General features: G+C 52.0%; 1 protein-coding gene across 1 annotated transcript in view; it reads right to left on the reverse strand.

The window, feature by feature from the left end:
- Window positions 1-175: 175 nt before the first annotated feature.
- The window catches only part of ENG (endoglin), a 31,863-nt gene continuing 12,074 nt past the window's right edge, over window positions 176-19,964 (reverse strand). The window contains exons 3-15 of the mRNA XM_072778030.1: window positions 13,653-13,793; window positions 10,740-10,902; window positions 9,940-10,105; window positions 9,567-9,693; window positions 8,984-9,158; window positions 8,619-8,767; window positions 5,270-5,407; window positions 5,017-5,055; window positions 4,373-4,489; window positions 3,832-4,083; window positions 2,274-2,328; window positions 1,098-1,199; window positions 176-968 (exon numbers count right to left, since the gene is read on the reverse strand). Coding sequence (XP_072634131.1) covers window positions 844-968; window positions 1,098-1,199; window positions 2,274-2,328; window positions 3,832-4,083; window positions 4,373-4,489; window positions 5,017-5,055; window positions 5,270-5,407; window positions 8,619-8,767; window positions 8,984-9,158; window positions 9,567-9,693; window positions 9,940-10,105; window positions 10,740-10,902; window positions 13,653-13,793 — 1,749 coding nt within the window. The 3' untranslated portion in view covers window positions 176-843. The remainder of the gene's footprint in view (window positions 969-1,097; window positions 1,200-2,273; window positions 2,329-3,831; window positions 4,084-4,372; window positions 4,490-5,016; window positions 5,056-5,269; window positions 5,408-8,618; window positions 8,768-8,983; window positions 9,159-9,566; window positions 9,694-9,939; window positions 10,106-10,739; window positions 10,903-13,652; window positions 13,794-19,964) is intronic.

The raw sequence follows: 19,964 nt of genomic DNA on the forward strand, positions 1-19,964 counted from the left end.
GACCTCCCCACAGAGACCTTGTTCCAACTGAGGCAACTGGCTGGTTTCAAGAAGCCATGGAACCTGCCCACAGTCACACAGCCAATTATGCAGCAGCTTCAGGATTTGAACCCAGAGCTGTCACCTCCCCACCCATTTTAGGCTTCCCATTCTTTCTTCTGGCCCAGCCCAGCACTGATTTCATGGTCTGATTTATTGGTGGTGAGTATATAGGGGTGGGTCCAGGCCAGACAGGCCACTTCCCAGCTGATGCCTGCCTTGGGGTCTCCATGTGACAGTTGTAGAGAGGAGCTAGGCTCTCCTGTTCTCAGGCTGGGCACCCCTAGGCTTCTGTTTCCCTTGCCAAAGTCGTGCCAGTCCGGGTGTGAAGGGAGCAGGTCCAGGGGGCTCTGGGCTAGCCTTCTTCTGTTTCCTTGGAGGAGGCCTGGGTGGGCTGGGTGAGTCTGTTTTGAATTCTCCCCTCCCACCCAGCCCAGGTCACCAAGTGCTGGATCCAGGTTAAAATGACAAGAACTTGGTTTCTACAATAGTGTGGACTTATAGGGCAGTGGTCTCTCTCTCCGTGGTCCTGAGCAGTCATATTCCAGGCCCACTGGGTTTGCAGGTTCTAGGGGGTGGGGTGGGGGGACCCCAAGGTGTTCCAAGCTGGTGCCCCCGCTGGCAGCAGGCCTCTGAGAGGGAGGCAGGAGGGGTGGGCGCAGAGGGCATGGTCCATCCTTGGTCGAGTGGAGGGGTTGGGGTCCCGGGATAAGTTCATGGCCAGTGGTTCCCAGCTGGTGGCTGCTCAGTCTCTCCTGCTGGGCGAGGGCTGGCTGGGGGGCCCCCAGGTCTCCGGGCCGGGTGCTACGCCATGCTGCTGGTGGAGCAGGGGGTGCTCTGGGTGCTCCCGATGCTGTGGTTGGTGCTACTGCTCTCTGAGGAGGCCGGGGCAGCCACCGCCACCACGGGCTCCCGCTTGCCAGGGGGACCTGGGGGCAGGGGCGGAGGTCAGGGCCCCGGCCAGGGCTCCCCACTCCCCCAGAGGCTCCCCCTGGCTCCCCCAGGTGATGGTGGCAGAGGGGTCCTGAGCACTCATTGTGGGGGCCTGGGATACTCACGCGTGTGCGAGTAGATGTACCAGAGTGCAGCAGTGAGCAGGGCCCCAATGAGGAAGGCGCCAAAGGTGATACCCAGCACAGCGGGCAGGACGAGGCCTTTGTCTAAGCATGCAACGGAAGGATGGCTGTGGTCAGTGCTGTGGCTCCTCCCTAGCACCCTACTGTGTGGTACTGGCCAGGAGCACAGGTTTGGGCATCAATCCCAGCTCAGCCACTGACCCTGACTTCTCTGGACCTCAGTCTCTTCTCATCAGGCAAATGGACTCATCACACCCAGGCCTGGCACTAAGCCATGGCTGTTCTGACCATATACCTAGAAAGCCCTATCAGGCTTTTGGGCCATGCGTCTGCCTTCCAAGGTTGATGGAGCTGCATCTTTAGGGAAAATGGATGGTGTAATCTGAGCCAAGTGAGGGGGCCTGGGAGTGCAGAGCATGCCCCACCCCACTGTGTGACCTTAGGTCAATCCCTGCCCTTCTCTGAGCCCTATACTATGGTAAGAATGGCCAGAGTACTTCTGAGGGCTCTTCAGATCTGCTTGCTCTTGGGTTTTCCCAAGCCTTGTTCTGTCCACACTCCTGACTCCCGGGTGACTATGGGCCTCCCCTTGGATACTGAGTTTCCATCTATGCTGTGGGGTAATTAGCCGTGCTCTCTTGGTCATGGGCTGGGGTTGGGAGCTCCATTCTGACCCAAGTAGGGTGGCTAGGAAGCAGGTACCCCTCAGCCTCTGCCCCCAATGTCAGTGACCTTTTCTGCTTTGTGGGGGCCCAGGCCCAGAGGGAATAAACGAGGAGGCTGGAGAGTGCTGGACTGAGGGGCCCCCTCCACACTGGGGGCCTTAAGAAGGTGAGGCCAGCCCTGCCGCAACATGCCTTCTGCCTCATTTGATTTCAGGATGCCCCTTCCCCCCACCAAGCAAGGTCAGCTGGCAACTATGGGGATTAGAGAAAACTAAATGCCTGGGATCTGGTCCATGGGGTAGTCAAGTGCAAAGGCTCTCTATCTAGCAGATACAGCACAGATCCTATGCTAGGCTGCAAGGGGACCCTTCTGCCCCTCCTTCCAGAGTTGCTCTCTTTGGGGTCCTTCCTGCATGTGTCTATGCTGCACCCCTCTGGGCTATCCATCAGGTCCCATGTTGGCCTCAGCCAGTGGAACCCTAGAGAGACTCACCAGGCAGGCCAGGGCTGACGATGTTCAGACGCATGGAGATAGTTCTGTGGGTTTCCTGGGGGAGGAAAAGAGAGGTGGATAGCATAGCCTGCAGGAGGCAGCTTCGGGGCTTATTCCCTGGCTCAGTGACCCTGGCCTGTCACCAGCCACCCTGGGGCCGTGGCTTTGGGTCCCATCCTACCATTTTCTAGCTAAGAGCCTGTGGGCAGGTCCTGGGAGATCTGTGCTCAGAGAAGGGTATTGGGTGGACAACCTTTGGCTGCTACTAGGATGTTCCCTGGGAGGTGCCCGAATCCCACGAGGATTGCGGAGGCACTCTGCACTGCATCTGTGACCTTTGTGAACACCTGGGAGAGATGAGCCAGGTTAGCCAGAGGCCCGTGCTCATGGAGGGTAGTGGGGGAGAGGCCAACTCAGAAATGGCCACAAACGCTTTCCTAGCTTCATACAATCAGAGAAGTTTCCAATCCTGAAGACCCTTCTGTATGCCAGGACCTGAGGATAGGTGTGTCTAGGGCTGTGTGCCTGAGGATGGGAATCTCCACTGGATGGTGAAGAAGAAAATCAGACCTTGGTGTCCTTTATCTTAACCGTCTTCACTGAGATTTCCTGTTTAATGCAGTGACATTGGTGACTACTATGTGGAAAGATGGGGGAGTGTGTGGATTCCTTGGTGGATGGATCAATGAATGAGTGGGTGGGATGGTAAGAGCCTGACTGGCTGACTGAGATGGTTGGAAGGACTATGGATGAGTGAATGACTTGGTGGGATGGTGAGAAGTATCAAGTAATGAATGGATGACTGGTTGGGAAAGTGGGATGATGGGTAGATGGCTGGGTAGGATGGTGGAAAGATGGATGGATGGATAGTGAGAGGATAGGTGGTGGGGGATGAGTGGAAGGATAGACGGAAGAATGGATAGAAAAGGAAGAAAAGGAAGGGGGGATGGAAGGAAAGAAGTATGGTGGAAGGCTGAAGGAAGGATGGAAGAATGCATGGATGGAAGATGGATAGATGAAAGGAAGGATGGGTGGATGGATGCAAAGGATGAATGGATGGTGGAAGGATGAGTGGGTGGAAGGATGGATAGATGGAAGATGGAAAGTGGATGGGTGGAAGACACAAATGAAAAGATGAGTAGATGGCAGACAAATTGATGGATGGTAGATGAATGGATGGATGGAAGGAAGGGTAGGTGGATGATGGATAAGTGGTTGGGAAGAAAGATGGATAGTAGAAGGATGGATGGAAGAAAGAAAAGGAAGAATGAATAGATGAATGGATTGAAGAAAAAGGAATGAAGGATAGATGGGAGGATTGATGGAAGCACGAAGGAAGGATGGATGGACACAGCTGCAAATCCTACGAATGTCCCATACTCAGCAAAGCCATCAGAAGACTGTAGGGTGGCAGAAGGAGTAGCCGTGATAGGCAGAAGTCCTACACCAATCTGTGGTTCTTCTGCCCCTTGCCAGCTGGCCCCACATCATGGGCTGTTCTACCCCTTCCTGGAAACTCTAGACATGAAGCCACCCTTGAAGCTGGGGCCCCACTCACCGGTGACAGACTCCTCGAACGCAGGGCTACGGTGCAGGTAAGGGTGCCAGTTGTGGGTGTGGGCACCATGTAGCCACGGAGGAGGAAGCTGAAGCGCACATCACCACCAGGGCCTGGGGACAGTAGGCTTACACAGCTGCCCTTAGCTGTCTGGCTCTGGATGAGTTCCACGGTGTCTCCCTCAGGCCCCAAATCCAGTTGGCAGCTGTCTAGCTGCAGCGTGAGCTCTGGGATCGATGGGGTCATGCTCACCTGTGTGGGTAGGTAAGAGTGACGAGGCATGGTCAGTTACTCAATGCTCCCCTCATGGAAGAAGCTAGATTCATTCAGGAGCTCCATCCTGGCAGTGGAAGGACAGTCCCCGGTCTGCTTAGAGCAGATGAGGAGGAGGGGACATTCCACCCAGTGTCTGACTGCTGTGTCTCCCCGCCGCCCTGCACCCTGCTGGGGAGTTAACTGCACACCTTCTCTGTACTGATGGTGGAAAGAAAGGCTCTGAGAACCCCAGGGGCGGGCAGGCCTGAGCGGGCAAGTCCAGTACCTGCACAAAGCCCTGCTGCCCCAGCTCGATGGTGTTGGAGGCCTGGAGGAAGTGTGGGCTGAGGTACAGGCCCAGCTGGAAGGAGAGGCTCTCCATGTTGATGCAGTGAACCTTCTTCTGTGGGAGATAGGAGGGGGCTTGGTCAGTCTGGGAGGCTCCAGGTAGGAATACTAAGGGGTGGGGGTAGGAATACGAGCCACAGTCCTGACTTGCTGCTTGGCCAACCCTCGTTATCACCTTTTTAAAAAAGACAAAGCTAACGTTTATCAAGAACTTGCTCTGGGCCAGGCCTGGGTGAATGTTCTTCTATGTGTCATGTGAGGGACTGCTCATAAGCACCCCCACGAGGGAGATCTCTTATGCCCCTGTTTACAGATGTGACCTTCGGTCCAGGAAGCTTAACAGATTTGCACAAGACCACACAGCCAGTATATACTACAACTTTCTGACTTGAGAGGCTGAGGACAGAACCCTAAACAGTACTGCTTCCATTGTACAGAAGGGGAGACTGAGGCATACTGAAGGTAATAACATGGCTTATAGCATCAGGGCCTGAGTTTCCTGAGTCCTGCTCCCCTCTCAGGCCAGGAAAGGGCGCCAGGACCCTGAACCAGAAGGGTTAGCATGGTAACCATCCATCTCACCCACTGCAGTGAAGAGCTTGGGAAGAGGTTGACGACCACCTGCAGGAAAAGAGCCAAGGAGCAGGTCAGAGCCAGAAAGTACTCCAGAGGGCATCCCACCCAACATTTATGGATGGGGAGACTGAGGCAACCAAGGGCTAAGCTTGTCTTCCCACTGAGCATCATACCCCTCTCTCAAAGGCCCATCGGCCTGGAAGGTCGGAGGCAGCAGCTAAGCTGGCCGATACCTTTCCTGCCCGCCCTCTGTTCTTACCTCATTACTGACCACGTTTTCTGTCACTGCCATGCCACAGCTGGAGTAAGTGCTGCGCAGGACAAACTGGTCGTCTCTGTCCTCAGCCTGGCAGCTGGGGTCTGAGAAGGTCAGGCTCATGATGGTGCACCGCAGTGTCTGGGCCAGGGTTGGAGTGGAAGGGCACCATCAGGAGGCGCGGGGCTCCCTGGGGCCTGCTCCTCACACCCCAGCTCCCAGGACTGATAACTCAGGGCTCCCCAGTCACAGCATTCCTCTCCCCTCCTCCTCTTTTCTGTTAGGTCTTACCAGATCACACCATTTAAGACTTAATACCTGAACTACACTCACTTTTGTACGTAGCCTTGTCCTAAGCAATAATATCTGTGACATCATGAGCTTGATTTGCTACTTATATATATTAGAATAAGTGCAGATGTATTAAAAGTATTCATTTGAGTCCTACATATAATCATTGCCCACAGCCCCAGGGGCATGGAGATCCCACCAGCATAATCCAGTCTCTGAACCCTAGACAATTGGAGATGGCAAATTTTTCTGATAAAGAGCCAGATGGTAAATACGTTAGGTTTTGTGGGCCATGTGGACTCTGTTGTGATTACTCAACTTTGCCATCATAGCCCAAAGCAGGTATGGAACGTATGCAAATGAATGGGTGTAGCTGTAAGCTAATAAACTTTATTTACAAAAAACGGGCAGAGGGCCAGGGTTTGCTATCTCCTGTCTTAGAAGAATCAATCTTAGAATTTTTCCCTCACGCTCTTAGGGTCAGAGACTCAGAGTCTTTGCATTGAGTGAGCTGTTGGAGAGCCCACTTGAATCCAGCTAACTCCACATGGACTTTACAGATTTGAGTGTCATTCTAAAGATTGCTGAGATCATAGATGATTTGTCAACCTCTGGCCAAGATTTCCTGCCTCAGGTTAGAAGAAATCACACAGGGGAAGATGGGCAGTTAGGATGGTCCAATGTTTTAAAATGTCCCAAGACAAAAAAAAAAAAAAAGAAAAAAAAATAAAAAAAATAAAAAAAAATAAAATGTCCCAAGACACAAAAATCACTGTAGCCAAAATTTTGAACTATAACAAACATTATTTCTTTTTTTTTTTTTAAGATTTTATTTATTTATTCATGAGAGACAGAGAGAGAGAGAGGAGCAGACACACAGGCAGAGGGAGAAGCAGGCTCCATGCAAGGAGCCCGACGTGGGACCCGACCCCGGGTCTCCAGGATCACGCCCTGGGCTGCAGGCGGCGCCAAACCGCTGCGCCACCGGGGCTGCCCACAAACATTATTTCAAATTAGAATGGTGGACAGAGGGCCCTCAAGTTTTTTCTTTACGTAAAATGCTCATAAAAATCAAGAAAAATGGGGGATCCCTGGGTGGTGCAGCGGTTTAGCGCCTGCCTTTGGCCCAGGGCGCGATCCTGGAGACCCGGGATCGAATCCCACGTCGGGCTCCCGGTGCATGGAGCCTGCTTCTCTCTCTGCCTATGCCTTTGCCTCTCTCTCTATCTCTGTGTGACTATCATAAATAAGTAAAAATTTAAAAAAAATCAAGAAAAATGCTGAACTACATTGTTAAAGAGCCTTAGGTTATAAGTCACATGGAGTCATGACCACACTCACTACAAATCAAAGAATTAGAAATTAAAGCAAGAATGGAACACCATGTCCCACCTCTCACATTGCCAAAGGTTTTGATAACTTTAAAAATTATATTTTTGGGGGCAGCCTGGGTGGCTTAGCGGTTTAGCGCCTGCCTTCAGCCCAGGGCGTGATCCTGGAGACCCGGGATCGAGTCCCACGTCGGGCTCCCTGCATGGAGCCTGCTTCTCCCTCTGCCTGTGTCTCTGCCTCTCTCTCTCTCTCTCTCTCTCTCTCTGTCATGAATAAATAAGTAAATAAAATAAAATATTAATAAATAAAAATTATATATTTTAATTTTTTAAGTAAGCTCTGTGCCCAAGCCAAAGTGGGGCTCGAACTCACAGCCCTGAGATCAAGAGTCACTATACCAACTAAGCCAGCCAGGTGCCCGGCAAAGACTTCTTTTAAACAAAAATAACAGTCTGGAGAGAGTCAAGTTCTCTCTCCTAAATTGGTAGTGAAAAATAGGAATCATCATTTATAAAGTGAGTTGGCAACATATATCAAAGCTTACAGAATATTCATGCATTTTGACCCAGAAATCTCACTAATGTGGAAATCTAGCCTAAGAAAACAATCTATTATATAAAGAATGCATGGTGATATTTTCTGTGTATGTATAATGTTGCACAATTGGAAGCAACCTAAATGTCTAACAAGGGAGGAGTTAATTATGGCATGCCAATATGATGGAATAATTTGTGCTTATTAAAGCGACATTAAGTATATGTCAAAGTTCTAAAAATACATTAAGTGAATATAGCAGGAGACAGACAAGTGCATTGGATATGACACCATATAAGAAGTACACCAAAAAAAAAAAAAAAAAAAAAAAAAAAGAAGTACACCAAGAGGGGATCCCTGGGTGGCTCAGCCGATTAGCACCTGGGTAGCTCAGCGGTTTAGCGCTGCCTTCGGCCCAGGTCATGATCCTGGAGTCCTGGGATCGAGTCCCACATCAGGCTCCCTGCATGGAGCCTGCTTCTCCCTCTGCCTGTGTCTCTGCCTCTCTCTCTCTCTCTCTCTGTGTCTCTCATGAATAAATGAATAAGATCTTAAAAAAAGAAAGAAAGAAAGAAAGAAATACACCAAGAACACATTCCAGAAAGAAACACTAAAATATTGGTAGCCATTGTCTTTGGGCAGGAAGATTGAAATTTTTTCTCCCTAATTTTTCACGTTAAAAAAAAATTGGGGGCGCCTGGGTGGCTCAGTGGTTGAGCATCTGCTTTCAGCTCAGATCATCCCGGGATCGAGTCCCACATCGGGCTCCCTGCATGGAGCCTGCTTCTCCCTCTGCCTGTGTCTCTGCCTCTCTCTCTGTGTCTCTCATGAATAAATAAATAAAATCTTAAAAAAAAAAATCTGGTGTTATTGTAAGTATCCTCGTTCTTTAGTCAGATGGGTATTGTATCATACAGATATTAAGTAACCCCCCAGCTCAGCCTCCATTTAGGATTCATTAATGATGACTAGTATCTGTTTATCGAACAATTACTGTACACGACATGTGGCTCCACGTGTCAGACCTCTTTTTGGCAGGTACCATCATCAAGCCCATTTCACAAGTGGAAGAGCTGAGGCTTGCAGAGGGATGTGATTTGCCTCCCTGCCAGGGTCAGGACCCCAAGACTCTTGGCCTAAGGGAAGGACCAGCTACCCACATACCCTGGGGCTGGAGGGGCAGGGGTTCCCTTACCGAGATGAGGTCTTTCTTGAGCACCACAGTCATGACGTCTTCAGAGCACTTGGGCTGGATCAGGGACAGGAGCAGCTCTTGGTTGCAGCTCTCCGTGGGAGGAGGGGTGGTCTGGACAGGTGGGGGAGAGGTCTGCAGCCCACCACCACCTGCAGAGCACAGAGGACGGCCGGCAAGTCACTGAGCACTCCCCATGCACCAGGCACGAAGTGACTAGCTACTGTCACTGTCCTCAGTTGTGGATGGAAAGGATGGGCTCCCACGGGCTGACACAAGTGCCCTGTTCCTATGGCAGCACGTGGTGCTTCACTGCACTGTGGCTACTGACCCCAGTAGAGGGCAAGGGAAGGGAAGAGGGAGCTCACCGCAGCTGTGGGCCTGCAGCGAGACGACACTGGCCAGGGGGAGCTCCACGAAGGATGCTACCATGCTGGCGTTGAGTCTCCGGGCCTCCCCCAGCAGGCCTTGGGGTGTATCTGGGAGCACAAAGCCACGGATGTTCTTCTCTGGAAAGATCTTGAAGGAGTATTCACCAGTGGTCTAATGATAGGGCAGGGAACCACAGACACAGTCAGGGGGGCACGCAGCCTGGCAGGGTTATGCCAGGGTCAGTGCCACTCTCTCCTTTGCTCCTACTGTTTCCTCCCCTGAGGACCCCCTCCCCTCCTCTACTGGCTCCTGTTGGTCCTTCAAATCAGCCTGAGGTTCTCTTCTCCAGGAACCTTCCCTGACCCTGTGGGCTGGGGTAGGGGCCTCCCTAGGGGATGATGGAAGGCCTTGTGGAGGGGGTGGCACCCGGGTGAAGGTCTAAAGAAGGAATAGCTAGTGCACCGGGGAAGAGGCTCAGGGCTGGGGTGCTTGCTGATGCAGGGAGTTGGGGTTTTCTCTTTCTCCGAGAGCCTTGGCGAGGCCTGCGCAGGGCTGTCCGGGTCGCGGAGCAAGACTCACCCAGATCTGCATGTTGTGGTTGGCGTCGATGAGCCAGGACACATGGGATGGACCTTGCAGGATAAGCACAGCTTCGGGATCGCCGGAAGCACAGCGCAGCTCCACCTTCACGGTCACTGTCCGGGGCCTGCGGTGGGGGCAGACCTGGCTCAGCGCAGGACGGGAATGCGGGGTGGGGCCTGATGGAGCCGGGTCTGGAGGGGACTAGGCCTGGGGTCAGGTGGGCAGCAGGTGTAGGCCGGTAGGAGGGGCGTGGGAGTGGGTGGGGTGGAGCCCAGAGGGGGAGGGGCCAGAGCTAAGGTAGAGGCCGCTCCTCTCTCACCTAGCCGGGGTGGGGCTTGATGTGGGCGGGCCCGGGGGCGGGCACCCTTACCCGGCCTCCGGGCCTGGTAGGACCCTCACGATGTGCGCTTCCTTGTGGCCAGGCACGCCTTCCAAACGGCAGCCCCGGACAGAGGCCCGGGTGAGCGGGCTCCACTCAAGTGTGTGGCCCATGTCCACGAGGGGTTCCAGATTGCAGAAGGACGGTGATTTCGGGGCTGTGGGGACAAGCACACTTCAGTTCCCTCCCTGAGCAGCCTGGCTCCAATACAGAGGCCCACCCTCACCCACAGTAAAGGTGGGGTGGGCAGGGTGGAGCAGCAAAGAAGTGGGGTGCCTGGGAGGGCCTGAATGCAAATCTCCTCTCTACCACTACTGCCAAGTGACTGGAGGCAAGACCCCTGGCCTGTTTCCTTATCCATGGACACAGGGTTAATAAAAGCTTTAGTTAGGGGTGCAGCCCTGCAAACACCAGCACATCACCTCACTCTCCTCTTTCTATGGCATTTACCGTGACCTAAAATTAGGGAATTTATTCATCTTTATACTTGTTTACTGTGATCACCTCACCAGTGTTGGCTCCAGGATGGCAGGACCTGGGTCTGACTGCACAGAGTCCCCAAGTGCCTAGCATAGGACTGAGCACATAGTAGGTGCACAATAAATAATATAAAAGTGCTGCTTCCTAGGTCACAAATTATTGTCCCGAGAGCACTGACTTGCTCTATGTGACCTGGGGCAAATCACATCCCATTGTGGATCTTAGTGTCCACATCTGAGGAATGGGCCAGAGGAAGTCACATTTCTTCAGAGCTGAGTCCTGAGTCCAGAAAGGCTGCTGGGGAAGCTGACCTTGGTCCAGACGGAGGAGGATGCTTTGAGGGTCATTCAGCTCAGCGATAGACGCAATGGAGCCCTTGGTATCCGCCCAGGCGAGGAGCTGGCTCTTGGTGGTGAAGGATGGCAGTTCCGTGGTGTTGACTCCTGGGTGCCCTTGGAAGATCAGTTTGGGGTTCTGGGAAGACACATGATGACTCAGAATGCTGTTCCCGGGCCTGAGCCCCCTGTCCCATTCAGAAGGTTGGAAGGTATTTTGGGGAGGCTGAGTGGAGGAGGCAGGGCTGAGAATGCTGAGGCTGATGGATATGAAGTCAGCTCAGAGCCCCCTCATTAGCCCCCCTACCCTGAGCTGATCTGTCCCATTGTCCTTCCATGCCTAAGGTGCTGGATGGATGCACATCCATGTTCATCCACCTGTCCACCTGACCACCCCTCCATAGTCTTACTCATAAAACCCACACTTGTAACACCATTTGGCTAGGGCCTGTGAGGCACAGCATCTGCTGTGAGGCACATCATCCCTGCATGGTGCCAGACACATAGTAGGCACTGACTGAGAAATACACGACTTTGTGCCAGGCCCTGGGCCCAGCATGGGGGATCCTGATATGTCAGCTTTACCCAGGTACCTAGCACACAGCAAGGTGCTCCCTGCACAATGGAAGGGAGAAAGGAAGGAAAGAAGAAACAGATGAATGAATGAATGAATGAATGAATGAATGAATGAATGGGATCATCCCTGCCCTGGGGATTTTACCATCCAGAAACTAGTCGTGCATCAAGTCACTTGAAACAACAGAAGACAGAGGATGTTATTTAATAGAAACAAGGGAGCAAGACAGGTCTCTGGATGGACAGGGATGGGAATCTGGGTGGCTCTAGCACCTCACTGACTCTATTGTCCAGGCCTCAGGAGCGACCCTGGTGGGCCTGAAGAAAGAAACAGGGAAGACGGCAGGGCAGCTCGGGTGGCTCAGCGGTTTAGCGCCGCCTTCAGCCCAGGGCGTGATCCTGGAGACCCGGGATCGAGTCCCACATCGGGCTCCCTGCATGGAGCCTGCTTCTCCCTCTGCCTGTGTCTCTGTCTCTCTCTCCTCTCTGTTTCTCATGACTAAATAAATAAAATCTTTAAAAAAAGAAGAAGAAGAAAAAAAAGAAGCAGGGAAGACTTCCTGGAAGAGGTATTTTGTGAAGCCAAAGGATTCAGAGGAAGCTCTTGGGGCCCCAGACTCAGAGTTCCTTTGCATTCCATCTCCAAAGCCAGGGGCATTGCTCTGAAGTAACAGCACCTTAAGGGCTTCAGGCTAGATACTAAGGGGGACTGCCTGGCAGTAGCAGTCAGCAAGATACCATAGAATGGTACACCTCTAGAAAGGACCAGGACTTAAACAAGGGGACATAGTGCTGAGTGCTAGGATGAGGAACTCAGCCCCCACAATGGAGGGGCAAGGGTGTGGTTTGGAGCAGGAGGAGGTTGGGGACCTCTACCCAGTCAGACTCTCAGGTCATCATCTATAAAATTGGGGATTAAAGGCAAGGCATTTGTCAGTTGCCTGGTGCTGAGTTAGACTTCGAGGCCCAAGCTCCAAACAGACTGTGGCCCCTCTGGGGGAGTCCCTGCCCCCTTCAGGTAGCTGGAGTGTGTGTGGGGTGCTGGCAGCTCCCACAGTAAGTGCCCCACCCCCATCCCAGAGTATTCTTAGCTCTGGGGAGGAAGGCGTGACCCAGGCCACGGCCAGCAGCTGCTTGACTTTCCTGCCCAGCCGGTGCGTTTCATGTTCCCTACGTCATCCAGTGCCACGCTGGGGCTCAGATCCCCGCCTGCAGGGCCGTGGAAGGGGTAGGAGAGACGGGGGAAGAGAGAAGGGGGAGGAGGAGCCCTGGCAAGCCTTTGCTCTCCACAGGGCCTCCATTTACCCCACTGGGAACAGAGGGAAGAAACACAGGGGGCTGGGCCGGTGTTTGGCCTCCAGGGCTCCCTGGGCCTTCACGTGGCCCTCTCCTCCCCGTCTGTCTCTGCTGTGCCTGCCGCAAGCCTGGATTCCACACCCCATGCCCAGGTTGTCTTGGTCTCTGGGCCTGTCTCCCAGGCAGCCCTGGATCGGGTCTGTGTTCAGTTCCCAGCTCTCCTCCTCCTCCCCCTCTCTGAGTGTGTGTCTGTCCCTCCCACAACAGGCTGGCTCTTGCTAGTTCTTTTTTTCTTTCTGTGTTTCTCTCTCCCTTGTTATCTCTGCTGTCCGCCCCCATCCTGCCCTCTGCTTTCTCTGGCTAGAAACAGCAGCTGCTCCCATCTGGGGACCACTTTCCAGGGCCTTCTACCTCTTCCAGCCCTGACCTTCCCCCTTGCCGTGGGTCCCCACCTGTTGACCTCCTCTCTCTGGTGGATGTGCCTGACACTTAAAACTTGAGTTTTTACAAAATACTTTTTCTCCAATGTAGGCTATGTTGATGAGAACAAATGCGAATTCAACAAAGTGTAAAGAACAAATAAATGTCTCTCCTAATCCCATTTCCCAGCCATAATCACCATTACTCCATTGTTAGGTTTCCTTTTCCTTTGTACTTAAATATTTTCAGACATATCTTGTAACTTTTTCAGAGATAGAGACAAGATTACTTAATGATATGTCACAGATTCCAATTCTGCTACTAGACAGACGGGAAAACTGAGGCTCTGCAAGAGGATTGGAGTTGGCCAGGGTTGTCCATAAACCTGACTCCCACATCTGGGTTTGGGCTTTTCACCCCAGCCCCTGCAGCCTTCTGGGTTCTCAGTCAGGGCCCCATGATATTCACCAGGCAATAGTGTCAGAATGAACAAGAAAAGCAGGACTGCTGGGGCAGGAGAACCTGGCCCATGGAGGCAGACAGCAGGGGCCTTCCTCGGCCAGTACCTCAGCCCACAGTTGGGAGTAACACACTCACGAAGGCCAGGTAGAGTGGGATTCCTGGGGCCTGCAACTGCAGAAGCACATTCTTCTTTGCACTGAGGACCAGGAACACCTCTCGGGGCCGAGTGCCATTTTGCTTGGACTTCTGGATAGTCAGCTCCAGCTCTGACAGCTCCTAGAGTGGAGGCAGGAAAGTGACACACACATACACACACACATACACACAGACCAGTCAGGCTTGCACGGGCTGTGCCACCTGGATCAGTAGTAAAGGCTCACCTGCCATCAGCTTCCCCTCCACTCTTCCTGCCCCACTAGGCTGCCCCTGCCTCCCGGGGCCTAGCACTGTGCCTGGCCATTGGGAGAGACTCAGAAAATATTTGCTGAATATTGCTGAATATGAAGTGATTACTCTCATCAAATCCAAAGAGACTTTTTTTTTTTAATGCAATAAGCCTGAACTTTATCCCACAGTAGATCCAAGTTTGCTGTTTCTGTTGAGCATCCGCGTGACTTGGATGGTATCCTGTGCCCTTTCTCTATTCCTAGGCAGCAGTGTTGAGGCATCAGCCTTTCCCTGTTTCCTGTATTGCTGTTTGCCTTCCTATTTTATTTTATTTTATTTTATTTTATTATTTTTATTTTTTTAAAGATTTTATTTTTTTATTCATAGACACAGAGAGAGGGGCAGAGACACAGACAGAGGGAGAAGCAGGCTCCACGCAGGGAGCCCGATGTGGGACTCGATCCCGGGTCTCCAGGATCACACCCCAGGCTGCAGGCGGCGCCAAACCGCTGCGCCACTGGGGCTGCCCTGCCTTCCTATTTTAAAGTACTAAAATGCCCATATTTTTGTTGATATAATACCATCATTTTGATATTTTATGAGACTGGGAACTTGAAATCATTAAGTCCTGAGAGGAACCTATAGAATGAAAAATGTTAATTTATCACGGGGCATGCATTTAGAATGCCTTCATAACAACAACCACAACCACATCCTCAGTAATAATAACACTTAGACGGTGCTAACTATGTGCCAGGACTGTTCCAAGTCCTTTACATATGGACTCACTTAATCCTCATGACAATCTTAAGAGGTAGGCATCATTATTCTCATTTAACAGATAAGAAAATGAGGTGCAGAGAGGTGAAGTCCCAGGATCACACAACAGGTAAATATGGAGCTAGGATGTGGACCAGGCAGGCCTCTGCTCTAACCATATGGTCTCACCACATTTTTCTACACCTCTTTACTCCCAAGAAGGAAAAGGACACAGCAATCACCATGGCAATGCTTCTATTGAAAGAACAACCTCAGGGGCGCTTGGGTTTCAGCTCAGGTTGTGATCCCAGGGTTGTGAGATCAAGGCCTGTATCAGGATCCAAGATCAGTGTGGGGTCTGCTTGAGATTTTCTCTCCCTCTCCCTCTGCCCCTCCTGCTTGTGCTGTCTCTCACTCTCTCAAATAAATAAATAAATAGTTTTTAAAAAGATGTTTATTTATTTAAGAGAGAGAGAGAGCATGAGCAGGGGAGCAGCAGGCAGAGGCAGAGGGAGAAGCAGATTCCCTGCTGAGCAGGGAGCCCGACATGGGTTTTGATCCCAGGACCTTGGGATCATGACCTGAGCCTAAGGCAGATGCTTAACCAACTGAGCCACCCAGGTGCCTCAATAAATACATAAATCTGAAAGAAAGAAAGAAAGAAAGAAAAAACCTCAGCTCTGCTCAAAGACTTTCTGAACCAGTGAACAGGCAGAGATATGCCTCAGGAGCCCCACCATGGACTCACGGGGACAAAGATTAATGGAAACACTTCTCTGAGCAGTGAGTTCCAGCCGCTCTCTGAAGCTGGCAGCCCCTGCACAGAGATAAAACCTGACCCCCCAAATCTCCTAAATACTTATCAAAAAGGAGAGAGGTATTTCAAGATGAAGACATCAGTGGAAAGTTTTAGATTTAACTTCCAATTATCTCCTGGCCATTTCCCCAGCTGATGTCACAGAGCCAGATAGAGTGTTTCAGCCGCTGGAAAAATCTGCCCAGAAATATTTCCGTTAGTCAATAATGACACCATAGTCACTCTTTGTTTGTAACTCTGCTCTTTGAAACAAAAGAGCAAATAACGTGATTTCAATTTGAATGTTTCACAAGCAACTTTTTCACTTCAGTGAGCTATTGATGTTGCCTATCTTCAGATCTCTGTTTTTATGCAAATTTATAGAACAATAATATATGTTTCAAATTTATGTTTTAGGGGCACCTGGGTGGCTCAGTGGTTGAGTGTCTGCCTTTAGCTCAGGTCATGATCCTGGGGTCCTGGGATTTAGTCTCACATCAGGCTCCCTGCAGGGAGCCTGCTTCTCCCTCTATGTCTCTGCCTCTCTCTGTGTGTCTCTCACGAATAAATAAATAAAATCTTTTTTAAAAATGATGTTTGATAAGTTCATGTTTTTGATTAATCAGTGTTTTTTTTAATTAGTGTTTTCTAATAGGTTTATAACATTTTGGTTTTCGAAATATCTTTTTAGGTCAATGTTTAAAAATATTATGCATATTATGCATCCTAAGGGCATCTGGCTGCTTAGTTGGAGGAGCATGCAACTCTTAATCTCAGGGTTGTGAGTTCAAGTCCCATGTCGGGAATGGAGGTTTCTTGAATAAATAAAACTAAAAAAAAATATATTTATGCATTCTAAACACTTTAAAACTTAAAAAGTGGATTTAATATATTTTGGTAAAATATGAAATAAATAGCTAATTGTCAGAACTGACATTTTGTTCCAAGATTGTGATCACTACTTGAAACTTTTATTTAATTTGTTAATTTATTTAAAAATTGAAGTATAATTGGCAGGCTTACTTGAGATTAACCTAAGCAAAAGGAGACCCACCTTGGTGGTGTTGGGAAAGACCCAGTACAGCCAACCTGCTAGAATCCTTGAGAATCTTTGAGAATCCTTGAGAATGGACCTGCCCACCCCCTCCCACCTCTTTGCCCTGATTGTATATGTACTATTGGCTCGAACAATTGAGTATGATTGCACAACCCTGTGTATCTACTAAAAACCATTCAATTGTACACTCTCAATGGGCAAACTTTACCTGGATAAAGCGGTCAAAAAAACCCACTAAATATCAGTAATTTCACATGGTTCAACATAATCTGTTCCTGGCCCTATACTGAGCATGTTACATGTGTTTTTATTGAAGCAGAGTCGGGAAGCCTCCCATTTTACAGATTTATCAGTTGAGGGTCAGAAAGGGAAACTGCCAAGGGATGTGCCAGAGGTGAAGTCAGGTGTCCAGTGGACATCAGCCTGGTGCCAGAGCAGAGCCCACACCCCTGGGCTGTGTCCTCCCTCTCTCAGCCCTGCTGTCCTGGACTGCCCTGCGGTTCATCACTGTCTAGTCCCATCTGTCTGTCCTCCCCCAGGAGACTGACCTTTGGAGTCCCATATGCAGCAAAGGCATGGGCCCTGGGGTTTGCAGATGCTGTGGATGGGCCGCAGTGGATGAGGTCCATCCTCTGCCCCTTGGTGGACACCCACAGCCTGAGAGCACCGCAGGCCCCAGAGCAATAGGGATTTGGCAGGGAAGAGCCCCATGAACATCCATTCTTGCTGCTGCTTGGCAACTGCTCCCTGGTCTCCACTCGGGAGGACAAGGTTGGGAACAAATACCAGGTAGGGCTCTCGATAAAGGAAGTTAAAAAAGAGAAGTAGAGGTCAGCGTCGGGCCAGGCTAAGGGTGAGGGCATTGGGAGACGGGCACTTCGGGACATGTGTTGTGAAACTCAACTCTTCATCCACCACTCACTCAGCTGTCCCCGTGTCCCTCCTTGTGGGGGTAGGGGCTGGAAAGGGAGCAGGGGTGGAGGCCCAAGGAGGGGCAGCCATGGGCCAGAGGCACACAGCAGGTGACCACGTGCATGCTTGGGGAGGCCGGAGGCCTGGGTTCCCCCCCACCCCCCAGGGGTCCCCAAGCTCCCAGACCCCGCCGAGGCCAATTGGTTACCAGAAAACCCCAGTTGAGTTTCCACAGCAAACATTTCCATCCCAGAGCCCTGACTCATCATCACCGTCACTCCCCCACACACCGACTTCCCCCTCTGCCCCCGCCCGGAGCCCAGGGGGGAAGAGAGGGGTCTGACTCGCCCCCCTCCACCTCCCAGCACCCAGCCTCCCGAAGAGCAGCCTGGGAATTCTAGGAGCTCTCAGGTCTGGCCTGGGCCAACTTGGGCCCACGCCCCCCTTCCCTGAGTGGGTGGGCGGGAGGCCGCGTTGCTATTTTTGTGCTAGTGTCCCACAGATGCATTGTTGGCTCAGGCGTCGGTGGCGGGAAGGGGGGATTTCGGTGAGGAGGCCCTGAACACTAGTAGCCACTTATAGAAAGTTGCTTCCAGCAATTCTTCTAGGAGTGGAGCCTTGGGGCTGCCTGCAGCCCCCACCCTCTTAGGGCCAGACTGGAGCCGGCCAGATTGGAGCCAGCCGTCCCTCCATCCACCCCAGCAGGCTCAGATGATCACACGGGCAGGATGGCAGGGGAAATGGGTCAAAGCCAGACTGACCTGAATTCAAATATGGGCTCAGTCATTAACCTGTGACCCTGGGCAGTCACGATTCCTCTCTGGGCCTCAGTTTTCTGGTCTGGAAAATTGGCTGAATGATACGCCCACTTCGTAGACTTGGGAGGAATCGGTGAGATTCTGCTTGCAAAATGGGGGTGTCCAGGGCCCAGCTAAATACACAGCAGTAGACTGGCTCTCATCACCTGTGACTTCCTCCTTGCCCACTCATCCAGAGGACTGCCACGGTCTGGGGAGGTCAGTGTTAAGGGTGGGCAGCAGTTAGCTAGAACTGGAGCAGGTCAAAGCTATGCCTCATGGTGGCATCCCCGCTCTGGGCCTTGGTCTCCCCATCTGTGTAGTGAGGAGTTGGGCTCAGCGATGTTCTAGTATCGTATGGTCCTTGGACTTCATCCTGCCTCCTGGGGGTCCCCGTGGTTGGCATCCCGGAGACATGGTCTCTAGCCAGGTGGACACAGAATGGGCTTCCGGAACCCCCTGGGAGAGACGTGCTGAGGGCCCCTGGTCAGCCTGTGTTCTTTGCTAATCTATGAAGCCAGTGCTGAGTCCTGCCTGGAGCTTCTATGCTCTTGAAGGGGCACAGGAGGTAGGCACAACTCTATCCTCCAGGGGCTTGGCAGAGAACAAGGCTAATACCCTTGAACAGCTCGAGATGAACAGCAAGTGACGCCACTAACTCTGTGGGGATGGTCACTAAGCAAATGCTCATGTGCAAGTATATTTCTCGTGCCTTCCTTCCGTGATCCATCCATCCACCTGATATTTACTTCCAGACTGACCCTGACCTGGCCACCTGCAAACAAAGCAGTGAGAGCACAGTCACTATCTCCACAAAGCGTGTTAGGCCTGTGATCTGTGCCCTTCCACCAAACCTGCCCCTACTATTTGCAAGGCCTGGGATATGAATACAAACTCCCAGCCCACCCTCTTTTCTTTTCACCTGCTCTTCGTGAGCATAAATGTGAGAGACCCAGCCTGAACGCCCAAGCTCTGCTGTGTCTGGCCCCTACAAATAATCACCTCATCCCACCCCTCTTAGGTCTGGAGGAGCTCCCACCAGCCACACAGAACCCCCTCTAGACAATGGGACTAGAAAGAGCCCCACGCAGCCCCAGGAGGAGGCGCAGCACATATGGGCAGGGAATTCTGGAGCCCAGGGACCCAGAGCACGAACTCGGGGACAGGTGAGGCTCTGGATGGGGATGTCCCTCTAGCCTTGCAGATACCCTATCCTGGAGGAGGAATGCAGCTGGAAGAAGGCCAGCGGAGGGCCGTGTGGGCCTCACGAACGGCCTCCTGGGATGGTCTGGGGGAGCCCAGGCCCCCTCCCACTCTCCCTCTCTGCCTGAGCAGCCTGGCCTGCCCCTCTGGTCAAGAATGAGTCAGTGCAAGAGCCTGGCAGGTTCCATTTGCTTGGGGGTGGGTGGAGTGTCTTCAGTTCCCCAGGTTTGCCCAGAAGCAGGGTGAATCAGCGGCTGCCCCAGCTCTGGCCTGGCTGCCTGGGGTTTGTTAGGAAGACAGCAGATCTGTGCAGAGTGACGGGAATCGCTGAGACACCAGGCCAGTTTCCTGTCTCCGCGGGTCAGGATGTGACCCCGGGCCCCCTCCCGGAATCCAGGCTCCAGCCTGCCTTCAGGGACCCAGTGAGATAGAGCCCCTGCCCAACAGCCCCCTGGTCTGTCTGCCATGGATCTCTCTTCCCTGAGCCTGTTGGCTGCCACAGCTCATGTACACCCACCCACAGGAAATCTGAGGAT

Source organism: Canis lupus, chromosome 16 (genome assembly GCF_048164855.1).
Source record: "Canis lupus baileyi chromosome 16, mCanLup2.hap1, whole genome shotgun sequence".
Taxonomy (NCBI): Eukaryota; Metazoa; Chordata; class Mammalia; order Carnivora; family Canidae; genus Canis; species Canis lupus.